The sequence below is a fragment of the Citrus sinensis genome, chromosome 1 (genome assembly GCF_022201045.2).
Source record: "Citrus sinensis cultivar Valencia sweet orange chromosome 1, DVS_A1.0, whole genome shotgun sequence".
NCBI classification, from domain to species: domain Eukaryota; kingdom Viridiplantae; phylum Streptophyta; class Magnoliopsida; order Sapindales; family Rutaceae; genus Citrus; species Citrus sinensis.
This window is the reverse complement of record NC_068556.1, coordinates 917,876-940,554: the sequence shown is the minus strand read 5'-3', so window position 1 is coordinate 940,554 and position 22,679 is coordinate 917,876. Positions and strand designations below refer to the sequence as shown.

General features: G+C 33.7%; 4 protein-coding genes and 1 non-coding gene across 7 annotated transcripts; 1 reads left to right on the top strand and 4 right to left on the bottom strand.

Moving 5' to 3' along the window:
- Positions 1–534: 534 nt before the first annotated feature.
- Positions 535–2,724, top strand: LOC102631487 (hypothetical protein). Its single transcript, XM_006483425.4, has 4 exons — positions 535–1,403; positions 1,928–1,998; positions 2,093–2,270; positions 2,365–2,724. The coding sequence occupies exons 1-4, from the start codon at positions 1,296–1,298 to the stop codon at positions 2,512–2,514; spliced, it is 507 nt and encodes a 168-aa protein (XP_006483488.1). The 5' UTR covers positions 535–1,295; the 3' UTR covers positions 2,515–2,724.
- Positions 2,725–4,858: 2,134 nt separating this feature from the next.
- LOC102621584 (probable protein phosphatase 2C 60) lies at positions 4,859–9,817 on the bottom strand. 3 transcript variants are annotated; one of them, XM_006483478.4, is made up of 11 exons: positions 9,652–9,817; positions 8,381–8,503; positions 8,174–8,237; positions 7,639–7,747; positions 7,037–7,190; positions 6,710–6,835; positions 6,306–6,429; positions 5,888–5,964; positions 5,695–5,747; positions 5,436–5,490; positions 4,859–5,343 (listed from the first exon to the last, which is right to left on the bottom strand). In XM_006483478.4, the coding sequence occupies exons 2-11, from the start codon at positions 8,495–8,497 to the stop codon at positions 5,134–5,136; spliced, it is 1,089 nt and encodes a 362-aa protein (XP_006483541.2). In that variant the 5' UTR covers positions 8,498–8,503; positions 9,652–9,817; the 3' UTR covers positions 4,859–5,133. The 3 variants fall into 3 exon arrangements, with proteins under 3 accessions (XP_006483541.2, XP_006483540.2, XP_006483539.2); XM_006483477.4 differs by having other exon boundaries at positions 9,517–9,809; XM_006483476.4 differs by having other exon boundaries at positions 9,269–9,808.
- Positions 9,818–11,911: 2,094 nt separating this feature from the next.
- LOC102621300 (pentatricopeptide repeat-containing protein At3g29230-like) lies at positions 11,912–14,012 on the bottom strand. Its single transcript, XM_015531782.3, has one exon. The coding sequence runs from the start codon at positions 14,010–14,012 to the stop codon at positions 12,471–12,473; it is 1,542 nt and encodes a 513-aa protein (XP_015387268.1). The 3' UTR covers positions 11,912–12,470.
- Positions 14,008–18,872, bottom strand: LOC102621028 (eukaryotic translation initiation factor). The gene is made up of 9 exons (XM_006483474.2): positions 18,461–18,872; positions 17,719–17,790; positions 17,443–17,544; positions 17,018–17,197; positions 16,638–16,735; positions 16,344–16,431; positions 15,891–16,241; positions 15,568–15,810; positions 14,008–15,445 (listed from the first exon to the last, which is right to left on the bottom strand). Exons 1-9 carry the CDS (start codon positions 18,617–18,619, stop codon positions 14,405–14,407), a joined length of 2,334 nt encoding a protein of 777 aa, XP_006483537.1. The 5' UTR covers positions 18,620–18,872; the 3' UTR covers positions 14,008–14,404.
- Positions 17,992–18,097, bottom strand: LOC112499091 (small nucleolar RNA snoR103). The gene has a single exon (XR_003066617.1). It is a non-coding gene; the product is annotated as a small nucleolar RNA snoR103 (small nucleolar RNA).
- Positions 18,873–22,679: the final 3,807 nt, after the last annotated feature.

Genomic DNA, 22,679 nt, shown 5'->3' with positions numbered 1-22,679 from the left:
ACAGACAAATTTTCTTCACAATTCAAATTAAGTTTTTTTTTTTTTAAATTATTCAATTGAAATATAACGCAGAAGAGAGGAGGGGGGGGGGGGGGGGGGATCAAGCAAGTAGAGAGATCTCAAATCGTCGAAAGAGTGCAGCATTAAGTTTTTTTTGAGATTTTTTTTTTTCATTCATTAAACCATTCATTTGTTGACTGTATTTCACAACAATAAAATTTAAAAAATAGCTAAAAATAAATACTTTTTAATATAATGATTGATTTGGCGATGATACCTCAAATGAAAATGAGAGAGAAACGAAAAAGAAGAAGAAATTAAAAGGCAAATGTTTATTATTATTATTATTATTATTATTATTTTCATAGGTAAGATAAGCTGCTAAAATAAATCAATAGTTTCAAATATGTACCCTCTTCAGTAAGTACAATTAAGGTCTGAGTAGTAACATCAGGCCGCAAGACTAATACATTCACGCAATGGCATGTTCAGTGCAATTGAATTAAAAAAGAAAAAAGAAAAAAAAGAAGACCGACTGCCAATCAAATGTATTCGAGACGTAGGAGGGCATTTTGGTAATTTAAGCCATCCTTGTTGCGTATTGTTGCAATATACCCACCATTACAAGGCAGGTAAAGTTGAAGTTGAAATTGGAAAAACTGCAAATGGATGATGAAGAAACGAACAGTTGCCACTTTATCTCCTGCCTTTCCTGCACCACCGTCTCTGTGTATCTACCAATTCCTCTCCAACCAATTGCCCAGCTGGACCCAAAATGTTTTCCGCAAAAAAAAAAAAAAAAAAACCGACAAAGAAAGAAACGTAAAAATGAAATATGGAAAGATTGATGAGAATGTCATCAGTTGTCATCCAACCAAGATAACTCTTTCTTCACAGCAATAACAACAAATATGTTTCCAAATATACCCCTTTTGATTCCCTTCTTCAATGTCTCATCCTTTACAACTCTCTCTCTCTCTCTCTCTCTCTCCCTTTCTTCATCATGGGCCCGTTTGGCTTCTCACATTCAAGGGCCTTTCACGGAAACACCAACTCATTACAATAAATTTGCCCTTTTGTTTTTTTGTCGTATAATTCTCTCCTTGCCATCAAAGTTTATTCTTTTTTTTTTTTTTGGTCAAATTGGGGTTTGTGTTTCGTATGCTGTATATATATATATAGATTCAATTTTTCCTCTGAAAGTTTCACATATACCGAAATATTTGATCTGTAGTTGTGTAAATTTTGGTTAATTTTCAAGTTTTAGCGTTTAAGTTTCTATCTTTGTGAACAAGATGAAAAGGGTCGCTGCGAATTCTAAAAAATCGCACTTTGTTTGGGAGGAAGCCAGTGCGAAGTTCAAACAACAAAGACTGCTTGAGGATTACTTGGAAGTGCAAAAGGTTAGCCTTCACTCAATCTATTTATTTATTTGGATTTGTTTTGCTCTCATATGGTTTTCTGGGTTTAGAACTTTTAGCATTTTTGTCAGGCCTTTTGTTTATTACTTTTTGATGGCTTGTTTGTAAGGGTTTAATGAAAGTTCCAGCAACATTGTGCTATAAATTTCGTGGCTGTGATTGCTATCTGTTAGGGCCCAATTGAAGTTCCAATTACATTGTGAGGATGAAGGAAATATGATTTGAATTATTGATTTAATTTTTTTTTTTCATCATTGTTGAAAATTGTTTCAAGTAAGCCAAATAATTCTGGTAGCTCAGCCTTTTGGTCTCAATGGATCTAAACGGTGCACTTTATGAAGTTCAAAGCTTCACTGTTGTTGTTTTCCCCATGCTCAGTAAACCAAACCATAGGGGAGTAAGTAAAAGATTTGGGGCATTTTAAATTTTAGGCAGTTACTTGCATTGGTCCTAATTTGATCGTATTTAGGTTGGCCCTTATATGATTTTATGCAAATGCTGTATAGGAGTTTGTGTGCAAGAAAAAAAAATTGCAGATAGCTAAGCAGAAGAGAGAAATTCTTTTGGCTGAAGTTAGGTATGAGCTTTGCTTGATTTTTCGTTGTTTTAAAGATTATCAAATCCAGAATAGTTTAAAACTTTGGTAGAGTTGCCTTTTTGCCTAATTGTAGGTTCTTGAGACGGAGGCATAAACATTTGAAGATGCAATCTGAAGAACTTGAAGTTAAGCAAGGTCTTGTTGCAAATTCGTCTACACAAAGCCGAATGCTTGCCAATAATGAGAATCATGGTGTCAATGAAGTTTCTGTGAACAACCTACCTCCTGTTCTAGTTGCACATCCAATTTTGGTAAATGAAATTGGATCAATTTTTTATTCAGAATTCAAACAAGTAATGTTTGCGGCGGTATTTTGTATTGACAACATCTGATGTTACATTGCAGGGAGGTGAAGGCTGGAATAGAGAAAGGAAGGAAGAGGTTGTTTTGGAATCAACAAGAGTGAAGAAGAAGCGCAAGACTCACACAATCAATGAGAAAAGAGTTGGGAAGAAGAAAATTTCATGGCAAGATCAAGTGGCTTTGAAGGCATAAATTTTCATATAGCATCAAGGCACAGAGAGAGAGAGAGAGAGTAGCTTTTCCCAAAGACTTCAGTCTCATTGTTTGTGATGATTATCATCATTCATCTATGCATATGTCTTTTATCATTATTATTGTATATGTCTCAGGTTTATTAATGGGTTAATGACTTTATTTTGTTGTAAATATCTCAACAGTAAACAATATGGTGATGTTCCCATTGATCAGGCCAGTGAAAGATACAATTGCCTCTCTTACTTTATTCATTATAAAACTTAGCTCACTTGAATTTAAAAATTCTCATCTCCTAGCTACAAATTCCAATATAAAAAATTAAAAATGTCTTGTCTCCTAACTCCTAGCCTAACTACAAAGCCTAAAATCCAGCACTCAAGCATCTAAGGTAGTGTTTACTTTTTGGATTGGATTGGGAATCCTGGAGAGTGGGAATCCTAGGATTGGGAGTATGGAGTGGGAGTGAGAGTAGGTTGTTTACTTACACTGGAATGGAAGCATGGAATGGAGTTCAAAATCCAATTTATGTGTTTACTTTGTCTTGGATTGTGAGTAAATAGTTTCAAATTTTAATTTTATTCTTATTTAAAGAATTATAATTTTTAATTACAAAACTAATAAAAAATATATTTAATGAATAATATTTATTTTATTATATTTGTAAATTTATTATAATTATTAATATTCTTAATTATGAACAATAAATTATTAATTGTAATTTTAATATAAAATGAAATGTTATTTATTTAATATAATTATATTAAATTTATTATTATATAAAATAATAATATAATATTATTTAGTACAAAATTAATATTTTCTTAGAATAAAGTATTTATTATTATTATTAAATAAATATAATACTATTATTTTTAAAATAAATATAATAATATTATATTTATTAATTCTCTATTAATATAATAATATTATTTTAAAATAATTTTAACTTAGAATCAATGTAAATTATTATTTAGTTAAATATAATATTATTTATTTTATTTTATTAATTATAAAACATAAAATAAAAAAAAAGGTAGAAATGAGAGAGGTAGGAGTAGATTCCCACTCCCACCTCCCCCAATGGGAGTCCCACTCCCACTCCCCACTCCAAAAATGGGTGGAGCCCACGGAGTGGGACTCCCAATCCCTCTTTATTTTAACTAAGTAAACGCTGGAGTGGGAAGAATCTACACTCCTCACTCTATACTCTCACTCTCGCTCCAGCAGCAAGTAAACAGAACTTAATTGTAGCATTGGAAACTTAAAGAGGAAGCATCGAGTTGGCAGCACGTTGAAAAGATATGATGGGACCCTGGCATCCAATGGTGCTCCATGGTTGACAAGGCCGTCATTGATGGCAACCCTACGGAATATCAATAGGATAATAAGTTTTGCAGACTTAAAACACCCCATGGTTGATATGAACATTGGCAACGGCGTATATTGCCAAGCAATTGTTTGTTCATCTCCTCTGTTGTAAATTGGTACTGATACCCCATGCTCGCAATCTTTCGGAACTTGCACTATCGCAATGTCCATTTTTGCACACTTCTTCAGTGATGTGACTCTTGATGTTACCATCAGAATTATGCTTGAAGCTCGCCATACAAGACAACGAAGCAAGCATTAACAGTCCAATTGTGATTAGAGTTCTCTTCGTTGTGGCACCACGGCATCTGCAGATGTTAAAATTATAAACTTCTTGTATGATGAATAATATAGAGATGGGGCGGGATTCACTTATAGCAAGATTTTTAAACAGCTGTAGCTTACTGATAATAAATCACCATAATCAATATACAAAAGATACAAGCTCAATCATTCAAATTACATTAATCCCACAAAAACGGGAGGGGGAAAAAAACAAAAAACAAATACTAAGGTCTGATGAAGCAAGCACCAAGAAACCAATAGCGGCAGTCAGGAACAGAGCTCTCATCTTTGAAGCCATAATTTTTTTAGTTGTGTTGAAGCTTAAACTCATTGTATGATCTAATAACACAGCGCAGCGAGCCTCCCTACGTTTAGTCTCTGCCATTTATACAAGTGTTAACAGATTCAATCTGTCCCTAAAACAGTAGGATTAATGTCGATTCCCCTGTTTCATGCGGATTGTGAACGATTTTTTCTTGCACTAAAAGAAGATTCACTTCAAATTTTGCTCCAAGAATCCTGTTTGGGTGTGCCTTCCTGTACGAGCCCACAAATTAAAAACGTAAATAATTTCTTGCTACCCTTTTACCAATAAGGGAGTTTCATATTTAACAAAAGTATTAATCTAAAATTGGAAAATACAAAATAAGCAAAATTTGAACAATAATGATGTTAAACACACATCAAATAAACAGACGAGAGATTGCTATGCTTGATGCACTTCAAAAACTTGTACATGTCGAAAGTTCTAATAGTGGTTTTGTCAAAGCTAAAAGCACACATGAACATGAACAAATGAATTTTGTAAACATTTCATTTATTTTTTTCTTTTTTCTCAGTGCTGGACCATCTACAAGTACACACGTCTTTGATCCCAATTTTTCAACGAAAGGGATTCTTGCATTGTCTTATGGGCAAAGGAACCAGAATCGTGCAGCCTGACATAGTGGTACATTACAGCGGCTACATTGATTCACTTTCCTCGGGTAGTGGACTTGAGTCATCTGATTTGAATTCCAAGGACTGTTGACTAGAAGTGGAGGAAGTGGACTGGATTGGTTTCTTGAACTGCACTATGATCATGGTCATGTTGTCACATCCCTCACCTCCTGCTGTTGATGGCGCCAAACATCTCTCGAGTACTCTCTCGCACACAGCAGAAATCTTGCTTTCCTGCATTGATTACGGTATTAGCATAGCTCATTCTTAACTGCTACTGAACCTCACATCAAACTAGTCTAAAAAGAGTATTTCATGCAACTCACCGAATGTAGTTGTTCATGAATAAAATCTACTAATTGCTGGCTTGACATGCAATCCCTGAAAAAGAAATAACCAATACAGCAATCATCCACTTATAAAAATTCCATACTCATCTCAATCCCACCAAGCAATAAATGATGTAAATTCATTGAACCTTTGCAGTCACTAATTGGACTTTTTGCAAATCTGACATGCTACGGTGTTTCATCACATTCAAAAATCTTACAATCTACTACATAAAAAGGAAAGGCAGATGCATACCAGATTCCATCACACGCCAGCACAACGAAATCATCATCATCACACAGCTCAACCTAAAAGAGAACCAAATATGAAAGAAATGAATGACTGACTGTCAAGCTATTGGGAGTTTCTATGGAGAAAAAATAAAAAAAGATCAAATTAGAACAAGGATAGAGAGACTCAAATATTTGTCAAAGAAGAATGTACATACAGAGTTTATATCTGGATTGGCAGTAACAATTTGCTTTTCAGCAGACAAAAATTTGTTCTGCTTGAATTCCATGTCACCTGCAAATTAAGAGAACACTGAAACTGAAGCATTTAAACAAGAAAATGTACACAAACCTATGTACGTACCTATATACTGGGGCATCTGTGTGCGTGCATGCCATGCATACATATACGAGTGTACAGACAATTATTCTAAAGTGGAAATACAATGTCCCAAGCCTTTTGGTCACGTGATCTGAATGACTCCTTCAGGAAATGCCAGACTCCATAACTTTTCCCAGTTAAAATTTTTAGGCATAAGGTGAAAGCATATCAAACAACCAATAATGTGACCAAAAATTTTGGTGCAACGCATAAAAGATTAGGGCAAAGGAAGCTTAAATCACCCAGGACAGTACCTATTGCTCTTGCAAGATTCAAACTACCATTGACTCGTCCTGCATGTATAAATCCACCAGCTTTCAATATCCTTTCTTTCTCAGCTTCAAGATCTGGTTTGTGATCTCTTGAGAGATTATATGCCTGCATTAAAACCAGAAATTTAATGTTCATTCTGAACCTAGGAAAAAAAATATCCATTAAAAGAACAGAAGTCACTGTCATCTAATTATCTAAGTGCCATGGCCCATTGAATCATAATAGATAAAAAATGGGTAATAAGAGTAACCACACACGGTGGCCAAGCAGCAATGTTCAATTACTTTCACTTCCCATTTAAAACGATGCAAAAAGAAAAGGAAACTAGTTAAAAGCAATACGGACCAAGTTACAACTAAAATGAGTCCACTCAATCAAAAATTACCTGGCCCTTTCTAGATATCACGCATCGAGAATCACCAGCATTTGCAACAATGAGATGATTGTTTCTGATAATTGCAACACAGGCTGTGCTTCCAGAAGTTGGTCCAGCAAAATCAGAGTGAGGGCCCTGGTCATGATATTAAGATTAGTCTTTGAAAAATGGTCTAGCGTATATTATACAAAATTAAAAAAACAGAAGCAAATAAGTAATAGATATGATATACAAGTCCTTGATCAGATGACTGTTACAGCCAATTATATGAAGGTTAGAGCAAATCACCATTGTTCATAGGAAAAAAATTAACTCAGTTTTACTTGTCATATATACCTCCTCAAAAGCCCAATCATTAGGTTGATCATTACTATCACCACCCCTTGGAGACCATATCAACCCTTCTATCATGCCAGTGAATTTATTTATTTTATCTCCCAAAACAGCTAATTCTCTCCATCCTCTTTGTCCCTTCATCATCTCATCCATCCTGCAAGCAAGGCAAACTTGCTGAAAACAAACACAATACTGGCCACAAGCGAGTTTCTATCATCAAAATGAAGGGATAAAGGTAGCAGCATTAATCACAATAAGAGTTCCCTTTTATTTTGTACCAAATTCTTCACAATGCATTTAGGATGCTAGTTGCTCCACTGAGCACCGACATCGTATGCATGTAACAAAAACCAAGAGAACAACAATGGTACAACTGTATTCATGTACACACATACATACCTGCAGATATAATAATGATGAAAAACATTTTATAGCATAATGAATGTTCGCATCACGAAGTACAGTTATTAATCATGCAAACATTGGCTCCCATTCAATGACACCACACTCGAAAGCATTATATTTATTTGTTATCAGCAAAAACAATATAAACATTTTAAGAGAGGAAAAGAGGGTAAGACATAAGCAGTTAATCAAATTACCTGAAAAAAGCTTTCTGAACGGAAGTTCCTACATCTCCAGCTGCATAAGCTTTATTCTTGAGAACTTGCTGGTGAAGAAACTTGGCACAAAACTTTGCAACTACCTTCCCTGCAGTTTAGCAGCAAATGCCAGTTATTACCAACAGACTTTGCAAACTCTATATAGATAACTATGACTAAAACATAGGTTGATACTATAATCACAAAAAAACTATATGATTCAATATGGAAATGAGCACCAACCCAAGTTGATACTGTAACTATGAGCAAATCAGGAGAATTTTGTCAATGACTCCAAGATTATAAACTAGTGAAATCCAAATACACTACAAATGATTATAATATGCAAAATCTAAAATAGGTCAAACTTTCATTATGGAAATGGGCAAAAACTAAAAAGAAAAAAAAATGAAAAGCAATATAAAGCAACCTATAAATGATAATGATAAGCAAGCACAACTCAACACAAACACAAGTGAAAATGACCATCTATGATCTAGCATTGATAAAAAGACCTGAACGTTCCAATCCTTACCTCCATGACCATCATAAACACCAAAGAATGAAGTAGAATCATCCAAATCAGGATATGCAGCATGCTGTACAAGACCCAAAAAAATATAAATCAGTAACTATTAGCAGACCCCAAATGCAGTAACACCACATAAAAAACAATTTTGAGTATGAAAAAAACATAAATTTGAATTATCCTGAAGGATAAAAGATCCCCCTTGTTACTCACGGCATCTTCCATTGTTGCACGCCACCCTTGCATGGACGATAAACCATATCTGAGCCTATCATTTTCACCATCTTCTGAGAATTTCTCAGTCTTCGGACTACTCAAATATATGCCCATCTATATCTGAAAGTCAAACAAAACATTACAATCAATGCACATAAAAGGACCACCACCATTTCAGCCCCCAAAAAAGAGTGAAATGAAATGCAAACTGAAGAATGTTTTATACAAATAACATCAAGCCACAGTCAGCATATGAGTTCTCAACTAAGCCTAGAGCAATTCCATAAGCGCTAATCATATTCTAAAAACATTTAAGTTTCAAATTTCCAACCCCGAAAAACTGAAATGCAAATGGAAGAATCGATGCCTTTAGATCACTAACAAGTAAACACGGTCAACTTAACAGTTCTCAACTAAGCCGAGTGCAAGTCCCAAAGTGCTAATCATATTCTCGAAGTATTAAGTTTCAGATTTCCGATTCATTTCTTTTTCATCACATAAATTTCAAACAACTGGCATCACACATGGTTTCTCAAACAATTAGATACAAACCAAAAAATTCAGAAAAATTAAAATCAAGTATCATACTCAGATATCTAACATAAGATGCAGCAATACCGGAGAAGGGAAAAAAAAAAAACATCTTTCGATATGTAAGGAATTTGAAAAAAAAAACTTAATCATCAATAATAATGAAATTTTACTCCTTTTACTAGTTGGAACACAAAAAGGTACAAGATTTAAGTTCAAACATGACATCAACTAACAAAATAAGAGACAGCTCAGTTGCTAAATTGAGATGAAAAATCCAAACATCACAGGATTCATAAAATTGCCAACAAAAAAAAAAAATGAAAAAAGTTACAAACTTTATAACATACTCACATGCCCAATAACAAGAAGTGAATCTTTGCCAAAACCCAAAAGAATAACCAGAAGAGAAAATTCTGGGAAAACTAAGAAGAAAAGAAGATATTTTGATGATGAAAAAAAAAAAGAAGAAATCAAGAAAGAGACGGGTATTTAGGCAAGAAAAAAGAGAAAGAAAACTGGAAAGATAAGAGTCGAAAGACTTTGTGTCTGCAAACTAATTGTCATGTAAATGATTAACAATAACAAATAATAAACAATACAATTAAATTGAAGTCTTCGAATGCTAATCAGGCATGCAAGCATCTGGATACTGTTGATCTTGATGACAACTTTAATGTCTGATTAAATAATATCGATTTATATATATATATATATATATATATATAAATTATTACAGTTTTGATTTGAAGTGCGAGTGCGTTCGCTCTTTGCCTTTTCCCCTTTCTATTAACTTAAATAAATAAATTATTTTAAGTTCAACTGAAACTGCTGCTGGTAAGCAGTAATAATTTACTAATAATGGGATTTTTCTTTTTCTCTCTCTCTCTCTTTCAATTTTTAGAAACGAAGGAGAATCTTTGAATTAAAATTTGTAACGCACCCATTTCCGATATATTGTAGACAATAGACGGCGGTTGTACATAGGATTCCACGTGGCGGTATCCTGAGAGTAGATATGGAACGTGTCCAGCACACACGATCGCGGCCGAATACTATTAATCAATCAGACAGAGACATTTGCAACTTGCAAAGCGTGGGACCGCTTTTCTTTGGCCTTTGAAATGCCGTCCGTTGATCGAGATCACGACCGATTTCGAACACGATCCGACGCCGTTTCTAACGGGATTTGCCATCCGCGCGCCAGACAGTATTATTTAGGAAAATTATCATTCATATACCCTATAAATGTTCTATTATCAAAAATACTATAATATTTTGAAGGTGTATCAATCATCCACCTTAAGTTAATAAAATATATATGCCGTCCACCAAACCGTTACTTGCCGTTTAAATAAGATAACGTCATAAGGGTAATTTAGTCTTTTCATATGATACAAGTGATAATTTAAAGGTATACAAGTGATAATAAAAAAATTTAACGGTATACAAGTGATAATTTTGAAGGGTAAAATCGTCAATTCACTATTATTCTGTTAACTTTTAAATGACAGCTAATGGTTTGGTGGTCGGCATATAGCTTTTGTTAATTTAGAGTGGACGATTGATACACCCTCAAAGTATTATAATATTTTTAATAACAGAGTATCTATAGGATATACGAATGATAATATTCCTGTTATTTATTTTCAAGGATCAGAGGAACAAATAAGGAAAGTAGTCAATTGGGGCCGTTAAATAGGCGTCAAGGACAATTTAACAACTAATTGCTACAAAATTTATTATAAAGAAAATTGCACTCACAAAAAAAATTATAATAAATTTAAAGTATTTTTAGATCGAAATATCCAAGTTGTTTTATTAAAAAAAAAAAAAATCATTCATTATTGTGATGACCGTAATCCATTGAGCTGGAGCATTTTTAAATGCACCCCAACGCTGACAAGAAAATGAGTTTTCTTCAATTACACGATGATAAGTAGGAATTTTCTAAAGACCTATTTAAATTAATTTTGTTATAGCCGCCGCTCGAGTAATTTTTTTTTCTTTTTTAATACACTGCAAATCTGACCATCAATCGATTACTAAAGATTTTTTTTTTTAATTTATATTTTCTACTATTGACATAACATACAATTGTTAGTTAAAAATATGCTGAGACATTTTTGAATAATTTTTGTTGTGGGGTAATTAATTTTGAATATTTAACTCCAGAATGAACTTTTAGATGTTTCAAGAAAATTGGGGGGAAAAAAAAAAAAAAAGCTCCGTCAATTTCTTCATCCTTTGATATTGATATAACTGTAATTTTCCTTACTTTTGACGAAATTCCATTTCTTGTTTTCAGCGAAAAGGAAATGTAGCATCATTGTTGTGACTGGTCCACATACTTTACCGGCCTTTAAAGTAACGTTATCGGATGATGCAGTTGGCATTTGTTCATTGATCATCATTCTTGCCATATCCTCTCAGCAAATATAATAAAATATATCACAGCCATGATGATGAACATCCATGGGTGCTGACCCAATAATATTGCAGCCATTTATCTCAAATACTCTCTATGCCTACAGGTTTACACCCATGGCTGTTTCTTTAGTAATACTATAATAATGCAGCGGCTATCATCACAAGATACACCAAGGCATTATTATTTCAAGGCCATGTGTCTCTTGCTCTCTCTACCTGGGCAAATAATGATTTTAGCCCAAATCCCCCGTTCATTGAATCCAAATCTTCATAAATCATAAGCAAAATTTTAAATATATGAGGTGTATCAGAATATTTTTCCTGTCAAATCTTTCAACTCTTGTACCAAGTAGTTAAAAATGGAGAAAATATGAATGCCAAATATGTAGCTTGTAGGCAGATTGCTTAAGTTAACTGACCTGTCTCCTGACAAAATGATACCCATCACCCTCTGTTGCTGCACATAATCAGTTAATCACATTGAAGTTTTTTTTATTTTTGTTCCATTACATAATTGCATTCCACATACTATGCTTGTATTGTGTAGCACATAAATCACAATCTAAATTGAGGTTGAAAACATCATCAATAAAAATAGTTTTTGTTCCATTACATAATTACATTACACATACTATGATACCTTCAAGTTTCTAGCTACATGTCCTAAATTTCTTGTTTCATCTCAAATATAATTAATACGTCCAAATATCTTGCAGAAAGCTTGAGATGCTTAACAAATAATTGGAGGTGATGTGAGATGCAAAGTATCTACTACAAGAGTCTTATTCTTACTACCTGCATATGATATTCTCTTAAAACTATTTCGAGGTTATTGTACAAGTAATTTATTCATAACATCTTGTTTAGTGTTTTAGCAAAACAAAAAAGTATCAACAGAGCTAAAATGAAATGAAAAAGAAAAGAAAAGAAAACCTGTAAGCATCCGGTGCCATTCGCATTTTGAGTATCAGGAATTTTCTTCAGTAGGTTATGCAGATTGTGGATATTATATACAAGAGGCCAAGTTTAGAGCCTGAAGAAGAGATCATGTGTGCAGGCTAATGAATTCGATGATTTTATTGCCGCCGATTGTGGATATATAGGTTGCTCATTTGCTGCTACGAACTTACATAGTCAACAGATTTGACAAATGCCCTATTCCCCCAGCCAGAAACTTGTGATAGCTTCCGTTAACTTCAATTACACTTGACCCAGCTGTTTTAACAATGCCTGTATCATTCATCATGTTTCTCCATCTGTTTGCTTCTTCCCATTGACCGCACGATGCATATAAATTAGCAAACATCATAAGCTCTCCATCGCTCAGGTAATTAGACTTTGCACAAACCATCTTTGCTACTCTATCCCCAATCTCAAGATCCTGATGAATCACACAGGCACTAAGCAAAGCGCCCAAGATGGATTCTGTAGGCTCAAATGGCATTGCTTCAATCAATTCAATTGCACGGTCAAGTAACCTGGCTCTACCCAGAAGGTCAACCATGCACCCATAATGCTCTAACTTGCGGGTTACTCCAAAGTCCTTTTCCATGCGACTGAATAACTCACAACCCTCTTGCACCAAGCCGGCATGACTACAAGCACTAAGTAGACCGATAAAGGTAATATCATCAGCCTTTACGCAACTATCATTCATTTCACCCAGTAGTTTGAGGGCAGCATAGCCATAACCATGAAGAGCAAGCCCCAAGATCATCGCATTCCAACAGAATACATCCTTAACTTGGGACTTATAGAACACCTCTAAAGACTGCTCTATACTTCCGCATTTTGCATACATATCTATTAATGCTGTGGTCGCATGGGGGTTAGAAGCAAGCCCATTGTCTGTAGCATATACGTGTATTCTTGCTCCTGTTTCTAATGATCCCAAATTGGCACATGCAGATAGAACACTAGTCACTGTAAGATAATCAGGTTTGACATTTCCAGCCTTCATTTCATCAAATAAGTCAACAACCTCGATGTAAAGTTGACTACGTAAATACCCAGTAACCATCGTGTTCCACGTGATTACATTTTTAACTAGCATTTTTTTGAACATTTCACCCGCCTTCTCCATTTCACCAGCATTTGTATATGCCAAAATCAATGAATTCCACGAAACAACATCTTTAGCAGGAACTTTATCGAAAATATATCTAGCAGAATGAATCTTCCCAATCCTTGCATACCCAGAGATCATGATATTGAAAGATGTAACATCCTTTAAAGGCATTAAATCAATCAATTTCATTGCATGATCCATCTGCCCACAAGAAGCAAACGCATCTAGCATTGAGTTCCACGCGATAATATCTTTTTCAGGCATTTTTTCAAACACTTTAAAAGCGTCGTCAATGCATCTTAAAGAACCATACATTTTCAACAGAGCTGTTTGGACATAAACGTGCCCACAAAACCCAGTTTTGATCGTCTGCCCATGAAGCATTAACCCGATACAAGAACTTGAAAGAATGCCAGCCGCTTTCAGTAACAAAGGAAATGAATAGTTATCGGCATGAACGCCAAGTTCCTGCATATTTACGTATGTAAGAATGGCATTCTCTGCATTTCCATTGAGCAATTTATTCTTAAGAAGCTTGTTCCAATTACTTGTCTCAAGTGAAGGTGATATAAAGATACCATTGCAAGCCAAGAGATACATTTCAAATAAAGAGGTATATTGCACAATTGGATACCCAGTGAAGCTAAAGGAAAATGGTTCAGAATAAGTTCTAATAATACTGGCCAGATTCCAAGAGCTTGGTACACGTGAATACAAATTGTAACGGACGAACAAGATGGGGAGAGATCCTATTCATCTCGAGCATTCCAGGGAAGACTTAACTGGTTGCATTCGAGAGAATAAAATACATTATGTTTTTTACTTGAACAAAATGTGAAAAAAAAAAAAAACCAAAAATATACAACTCAATTAAATTAACTGTTGCTCCGTGGTCCATTGATCATGAAACGTAATTTGAGAGACAAAATTTAGAAAAATATAGGAAGCATGCAAGCATTGGGAGTATGACTCGTGAAAAGCATCTTCTTAAATCAAGTGAGCAAACTTTCGCAGGCCTGAACCTCAGCTCCCTGCACTGCCAACACTTCTTGCCCAGCAGGGCTGGACTGAATGCTCTTCATTGCGGCAGTGAAAATGGATCTCCGGAACATGTTATCTTCCACCTTCTTTAGAACTTCTTTCAAAACAATGAAGTCCAAACTCTTCGCAACAACCAACTTGCCAACCATCTCACCAAAGTTATTTGGTGCTTTTGGTAAATCAATGCCAATATCATCTAATAACGAGCCATACAGAAGACAGCCGGTTCCTATGTCTCTGGTTGTCAAGACATTCTTATTCAGCAAAAACTCAAGGAGCTGTATGACTGGTTCCACGCACGGTGGGATCTTTTCCAGGGCAAGGGCTATTGCTTCTTTAACAACCTCTGGATGGTAAGTTGGGGCTCTCAGTTCCTCAACGCATTGCAGTGCTTCATCGAGAATTCGAATACTGAAATATTCCTCAAGCAGCGATACGGTTTTTTTGCGGAGATCAGCAAGATTTAATTTTGTGACAGGAGCTGAAGGCTTCTCGGGAGAAGCAACTACTGATGCAGCAGGAGCAACAGGCTTAGTATATTGAGTTAAAGGTTCAACCCCTGAAGCAATTCCAGAAGGACGGGCTGAAGGAGTAGGACTACCCTGCAACAAGGCACTTGTTTTTCCAGATATGATCCCGCCACTTCCTTGAGGCAAAAATTTTGAATTGATTGATGGTGATTTTCCGATCAAAGGTGACTGCACACGACCTGGAAATTGAGACGGACTTTTGCTATCACCTCTTGGCATTGTCCGGGAACGAGGAACCTCCCAATTGTCAGTATCAAACCCAGGCATTCCAGGCATTTTCTGGGTTCCAGGCATTCCAGGCATCATGCCCCCAGTACCAGGCCGTGCAATGGGAAAGCCTCCAGGACCCATCCCTCCAGTAGCCCCTGTACGACCATTTCTCATCATTGCAGTTGCACCAGGACGCAGACCAAGATTCTTTTCAGCCTCCGAGTGAATTTCGGTGATGGTCTTGGCTTTCATCTGCCAAAAATATAATCAAACAAGACTGTCAGGCAGTGGCTAATCAGATAGCCCACGAAAGAAATAATGGAAATATAAAGATGTAGGTGAAAAGATAAGCCAGCCAGATATGGAAAATTAACCTCTTCCCGCCGAGGAACCCAGTTGTTGGCCCGCAGATCAAGAACATCATGGATCATGAACCTCAAACGTGGCACAAGTTGCGAATTTGTGGTTAATTCCTTCAATCGACTAAAATAAACATCATTGACTCGCCTTGATTTAGGATTCTCATCCAGCTGCTTTCCAATGGTGTTAAAAAATTGACATATTGCCTCAACATTCTCCTCAGCTGGGCATGTTTTACCATCATTCTCCAAAAGCTCCTATATCACACAAATTGATAATCAAGGCCAGCATGCTAATGACTGAATGAAGGGGAAGGCCAATGGACCAGACAAAGTACCTGAACAATATGGTGGACAATCTTTTCAGGCACCATCTTCTGCTTCAAAAGTTCCCCAATAAGGCGTATGTTCCCCAAGGTCCGCAGCTTAACCAGTCGTTCTTGATCCATACGTTCCATTTCTTGTTCAGGAGCAGTCATCTGCCTAATTTCTGCCCTCGTGTTGTCAGCACCTTCAAATGCCTCCTGGCAATGATTCAAAAGGATCCGCTTAAAGGTGATATCTTTCCCACCAGGCTCATCAGAAGGAAATGGAGGAAGCTTCTCGTTAAGGTCAGAGCATAAAAGTGCATACATGGGACAAAATGTAGGCTCCAAGACAGCCTTATCAAATATAAGTTCAATAACACCCTGAAATGCAAACAGACTTCTCAGTTTCAATAAGAAGAAAATAGAATATAAGAATATGATAACTTGCAGCAGATTATGGCATTCAAGATGTGTAATGGTGACCTTCAGAATATCTGGGGTTGTAATTCCAGAGTCTATTAGCTGACCCTTGAGAACATCAAACTTCTCTGGAGTCAATTTATTCAGTATTCTGCACAATAAAAAGAACAGCTGTCATAGCATATCTATAAAGCATGTTAAGCAATTAACTAACAGAAAACACAATTAAAATTCCTTCTTTACAGTCGAGCATTCAACTTTTCAGAATATTATCAAAGGTTTAAACATTCTCACCCAAATTTTCTGAGAGGAAATATCATTTGAACAGTGATACAAAGATTTCTGATTTTCAATTACCCTTTAACAGTCTTAAGAACACGATCCTTCTCTGAGAGATTTCCTCGTCTTGCTGACCATGGAACTTCAGCCTTAATTAGAGCTGGAGCAGGTCCTGCCTGGCTTCCATAGAAAACTGAGATTATGACAGAGAAACCAAGCATGCATGGAAATAAAAAGTAGAATAACAAACTTAGGTATTTTTCAGTTACTATTAAACAAAGACCACCTTCTGATCATGAAATTAAGCCTCCCACACATCACTGACATCAACATAATTTAAAAGATCATAGAGCATTTATATTTCATTGGACCAGCAATACTGAAAATTTCTAGAAGAGTTCAGAAGTAAAATTCATTAAAAGAATTTAAAGGAAAAAGTCATTAAAAGAATATATTACCCCTTGGTTAGTGGAGATTTGAGCACTTGCGAACTGGGAATTAAGTTGGCCCTCATGAGCACCAAATTCCATCTTTTCTTGATTTGCTTCCAAGGATTTCTCTTGTCCAGAGGTGGTTGATCGAGTACGCCAATCACGATTGTCTGCCTCCAAGTAACGAGCTTGGAATTGAGATTGCAGCTAAAGAATGAAGAAAGAAATAAACATTAAAAATTTCTACATAGTCAAAAAGTTGCATAAATAAACAAATTTCTACATAGTCAAAAAGTTTCATAAATAAACAAATGTTGAAAAAAGAAAATGCAAACTGGTCACGAAAATATCTTTCAGCACCTGGGAGATGATAGTAATATTACCTCCCAACAAAAAAAAAAAAAAAAGAGAGCAAAAGATTGAGCATTATAATTACACGAGGCAAAACTTACATTGTTATTTTCTGCACGACCACCCCAGCTTTGACCTTCGCCATCAAACTCAGACTCAATTTCTTGCTTTATCTTCAAAATGTCTTCAGTTAGTTGAGCAACCTATGAAAAGTTAACAAGACACCTTGATTTTAAGCACTTAAATAATCAATAAATCCAACGGAAAACCATAAGGGAGCAACAATCATAAATTCAGCCAGGCAGAAAATGTTCAGTCCCTGGTTATACATCAAAACCGTGCGAACAACTATTACAGGGATGCATAATGACAAGCACCTCCTTAAGTTGTAACAGCTGCTCTCGGGTGTATCGAACACGTTCATGACCTTCAAACCGCAAGTCCCCCATCTACAATGATATTGATTATCAAAATTAATCAATATTTGTAATATAGTCTTCGTTAATGACTAAATTCTATTATTACAAAAACAGAAAAACAGCATGAACAATCAATCATATCCCAAAGTAAAAGTACGTGGCTCAAAAGAAAGAATCCTGCAATTCTACAACTACAAGTCTGCACTCCACAAAATGTTTTCTTGTGGTGTCTCATGTAATGCAGGTTCTTTATGGGCACCAGTGCACTCATCGCATGCCCACCTAAATCCCACATATTGCTATTTGTCCATATTTACAGCAAGTGCACAAACTTAAGTGCCCCACCAAGAATTAGGACACTTTCTTTATTACAGCACATATAACGGTCTTGTGCTCAGCTCTCAAGTAATCATTTTTAAGTAATTGACATATAAAAAGTCATACTAATAAAGGTAAAATTTTTACAAGCAAAATTTAGAAATGAAACCATAATTAACCACTATCCAAAGCTTACTATAGACTTCACCGAGTCTATGAAAAATAACAAATAAATCTACAGATCCCAAAAATTATAAAAATCCAAACTTTATACATTATTGTGAGCAAAAATGAAAAAGATTAAATTTTGAAAGAGCCCAGATTCTGAAAATTGAATTTTAAGCATATGCAAGCATTTAAAGCTAGGATTTTGAGTGGGGACCTTGAAAGCGGAAGCGACGCCGCCATGAGGGGGAAGAGTTTGAGAATCAGACGAGGGTGTTGATGAGGAATCGAAGCGATGAGTGAACAATCTGGTGCCACGTGGACCGCCGCCGCCACCGGGTCTCAAGCTTATCACCGTCTGATCTGCTGCCTGCATAATACCTCCAGAAAAAGGCTTCCGTTGTGATAAAAGAGAAATGAGCAAAATTAGGGTTTTTAAGAGAGGCTGTGATTTGTGTGTGGGGTTTTTTTTTTTTTAATTCTTAATTCTTAATTAATGTTATTTTGAAATTTTATTTATTTATTTTACTTTACTTTATTTGATTTGATTTATGCGGATAGAGAGAGATGATTTTGCTCACTCTATCTGTATCTGCAAGCTGCGCAGACAATAAAGAGAGTGAAGGGAAACCCTTATAGGCTTATATAATTTATTTTCTTTTTATCGAATGCGTTGGATTTTAGGGTTTTTCAATTTTATAGATTATATATTTTTGAAGGGACGTTATTAAATACTCACTAATTTTTTTTTGATATATCAATTTATCATTAAATTTTTTTAATAATTTATTTTTATTTTATAATATTTCGATTGTTACTATTCTTCATTACATATAATAGAATAATCATTTAGAATAACGAAACAAGATTCTGCTTGTTGAAAAGTGAAAAACTTAATGGATATAATCCCATCCTCATTGTGTATGTTCAAAAATTATTAAAGCCACGAGAGTATTTGAGAAATTTCGAGTTGAAATTATTTTCTACAATTTTATCTTTCTATCTATGCATTCGATTTACGAGTTATTTCTTTTTATTTTTTATTATTTCAATTATTAGAATTTTATTATGTTAAAAAATTTCATAATAGAATTATAAGTTTTCTATCAGTGGAACAACAATTGAAAAATTTTAATACATTCATATACAATATACAAGCTAATTCATTATATTATTTTCACTTGTACAAGTAAATCTCATCTTATTAAGTTCAATTATAATTAAGTATAATAATATAAACTTATATGAATTATTTTGGGGGATTTCATTATAATTGGGCTTAATATAGTAAAATTTATTTTTACAAGTGAAAATAATATTATGAATTAATTTGTTTATGGTTACATGAAAAATTTATAATCAGCGAATATTTCAGTATCATAAAATTTTAATAACTAAAATAAAAAAGGCTCGTAAATTAAATGTCTAGGAAAAAAAATAAAAAACTGTAAAAGAACCAAGAAAATAGGAAAAAATAACTTCACGTTAAATTTTATCAATTATTCTTGTAATCTCAGCAATCTTTTAACGGTGTCAAGATTTTAAAATGATGGCTGATATCTGAAACTTGAACACGCAGATTGCGGCTGCCGTTTCTCCTTTCCCCTCACCTTCTTCAATCTTCAATATTCTTCATCCAGCAAAGCCCCAATTCACCATCGTCAATTTGTCGTCATCATCGTCAACTCGTCATGTCGCCATTCGTGATTAGCTGCCGTCTTCATTCATCTTGATTAAATCATCAACATACATGCATGATTCATTTTTATTCATCTATCTTTAAGATCCTCCAATTCATTGGTGCTTGTGCAATATGTTCTTGTTGTGCACTTTTATAATTTATCGGCCTTGAACTGAAATCATGCAATTTGAGTTCTTTGGAGAATTTTCATAAACTTTAAATGGGTCCATTTTTTTTTTATTTCATTTAATAGTTATCCGAGTTTTAAATTTAGGTGCTGCCGCACATAAATACCACGCATTCTGTCGCACATAATTCAACATGTCGCATATAATTTGGGTTTCGTTTCTAACTCGAACTTCAATTTTTTTTTAACGATTTTTTTTATTTCTTAACCCAAATCTAACTACTTTAACAAATTAAATTTCTTTATGAATAAAAAATAACAACATTTAAAACAAAATCTACATTAATTTTAAACTTAAATCATAGACTTAATACATTAAAAATTCATATTTGTGCAAAAACATAAAATAACATTTAGAATGCTCTCCAATTGATAATTTTATACTTTTGTTATGCTGAGAGTGTTGAGAATATTGAGATTTATCGAAAGTATTGAGGTTTGTTGAGCGTGTTGAGAGTGTTAAATATTGTAAGAGTGACATTGTTTGAAAATTTGATGAAAGTGACGAGGATAATTTGGTCCAAAAGTTCAGTATTTGGCTAGTTCTGATAAAAAAAAGTTTGAGGGGTTAAAATTAAAAAATATAAAAATATTATGATTATTTTTATAAATTTTCCGAATTTTTCCAAGTTCAACTCGACTTGAATCTGATGCAATGAAATTTATCGATCCAGTCCAAACCAGTCCATTTTTTTGGATTGATCTTTTGATTCGATTGCATTGCATAAATAATGTAATTTTTTTCTTCCCCCCCCCCCCCCCTTCTCTCTCTCTTATTATCAATTTTCACTCACGCTTTATTATATATTGAAAGTGATTCGATTTGTTATTACAATCATGAGGTTTTTCTTTTTCTTGTATTGAAAATATAACTTGTTTGATTTTTTTATTACACAAATTCAAAATAATTCTAATTAATAATAAGAAAACTCACCATTTGTTACAAATTTGAACAAAACTCAAAAACAAAAACTCATTACATGCAGCAAGTGGTGATGGATGGATGAATATAAGTGGCAGCGGTTATCGTAATGTTGAATTTTGTGGTGAAAATGTGGGAATGAGATATTCTCAGCTTTACTGATCTTTTAAATATTTTCTATTATGTGTTTTTTAGTGGTAATATATAAGTCAGATTTAACTTCTTTTATTTGTTTATTTATTAATAATTAATCAGCAATTAAGTTATTTGCTCAGAACATGATTAAATCATGAGAGAATTCTGATCCGAAAATGTGTGGTGGGGTGTTGATGATGATTCAGAGAGAGAATATGAGAGAGAAAATAAAAGGCATTAACTTTTTTTTTTCAATAATTGTAACTTTGAAAATAAATATTGTTGACCGAAAAATGAGAGTTAGTGAGATAAATAAAGTGGTTTAAATATCATTACTTAATGGAAAATCGGATGTTATATTGTTATTGGATTGATTTATAGATCTATGCGTTCATATCCAATATTAACCAATCCAATCAATTTATTTTATTTTATTTATTTATTTAAACAAAAAACTAAATGTCACTCTTATGTTTAACTTGCTAGAAGATAAAATTTGATTATCCGAAAAAAAAAACTAATTTCATATAACTATAGACATACAATAATAATACAAAATATAAATTACGAGCAACAACCATTGTTTGCTTTCAATATTCAAATTTCGATAGTTTTTTTAATCATATGATAATAAAAAATACGAATAATGAAATATTAAAGGAGTTATTTTTTTTAATTGTTAGTAATTAAAATCTAGATAGCAATTGATGACTTTTATTTTAATTATATTAATAAGATCAGATTCAATTGGATTTGATTCTTTATTGTTTAGATTATATCGGAGCTTATATAGTAATTAGATTAGATTGGATCTAAAATATAAAATCCAATATACGATGGACTGAATTTGGATTGACAAATCCAATGAATTTGAACCATTGAACACCCTTAATATTATTTATAGGAATAATTTCTACACAATCATAAAAAAATTTAGTCCAAATATAGGTTAACTATAAATAAGAATAAATTTTACAATTTTAATAAGTTACAAGTATTTTTTAGATCTCATCTTAAATTAACTCGTCTCCACATAATAAGAATTATTTGTATATTTCAAAAATATGCATGTTACATTAAAAGTTTAACATGTAAAAAAATATTTTTAAAGTTGTTTATGATAATAAGTTATTTTATAAAGTTGTTACCACATCGTTGAATTGACGAGTACATAATAACTCATTAGTATGAACATTTTATTATTGAAGTTAAAATATTTATAGCTTCTCAAGTATGTTTAGATGTTCATGAAATTGACGTACTCTATTAATTAATTATTAATTATAGAGGAATTTAATTATATTCATATCTATATTATTTACACTATAATAACCAGGTTAAAGTAATATTAATAATTTTTGAACTAAGCCCTGTTAAACTAGAGTCTCGTTATAATATAAAATCAATTGGTCCCAATTAATTTTCTATTGAAAGATCTTATCGTATAACCCAATTTAAAAAATGCTTATTTAATCCTTTTATTGCAACGTTGAACGTTATTATTTTTAATA

Excerpts from the sequence above, each read along its gene's own strand:
- LOC102621300 (XM_015531782.3), bottom strand. The coding sequence starts at position 14,012 with ATGTATCTCTTGGCTTGCAATGGTATCTTTATATCACCTTCACTTGAG.
- LOC102621028 (XM_006483474.2), bottom strand. The coding sequence starts at position 18,619 with ATGCAGGCAGCAGATCAGACGGTGATAAGCTTGAGACCCGGTGGCGGC. Across the intron at positions 17,791-18,460 it reads GCGTCGCTTCCGCTTTCAAG|ATGGGGGACTTGCGGTTTGA; the intron begins GTCCCCACTCAA and ends ATATCATTGTAG. Across the intron at positions 17,545-17,718 it reads AGCTGTTACAACTTAAGGAG|GTTGCTCAACTAACTGAAGA; the intron begins GTGCTTGTCATT and ends AACTTTTCATAG.
- LOC102621584 (XM_006483478.4), bottom strand. The coding sequence starts at position 8,497 with ATGGGCATATATTTGAGTAGTCCGAAGACTGAGAAATTCTCAGAAGAT. Across the intron at positions 8,238-8,380 it reads GTGCAACAATGGAAGATGCC|CATGCTGCATATCCTGATTT; the intron begins GTGAGTAACAAG and ends GGTCTTGTACAG. Across the intron at positions 5,344-5,435 it reads TTCATGAACAACTACATTCG|GAAAGCAAGATTTCTGCTGT; the intron begins GTGAGTTGCATG and ends TAATCAATGCAG.
- LOC102631487 (XM_006483425.4), top strand. The coding sequence starts at position 1,296 with ATGAAAAGGGTCGCTGCGAATTCTAAAAAATCGCACTTTGTTTGGGAG. Across the intron at positions 1,404-1,927 it reads ATTACTTGGAAGTGCAAAAG|GAGTTTGTGTGCAAGAAAAA; the intron begins GTTAGCCTTCAC and ends AATGCTGTATAG. Across the intron at positions 2,271-2,364 it reads TAGTTGCACATCCAATTTTG|GGAGGTGAAGGCTGGAATAG; the intron begins GTAAATGAAATT and ends GTTACATTGCAG.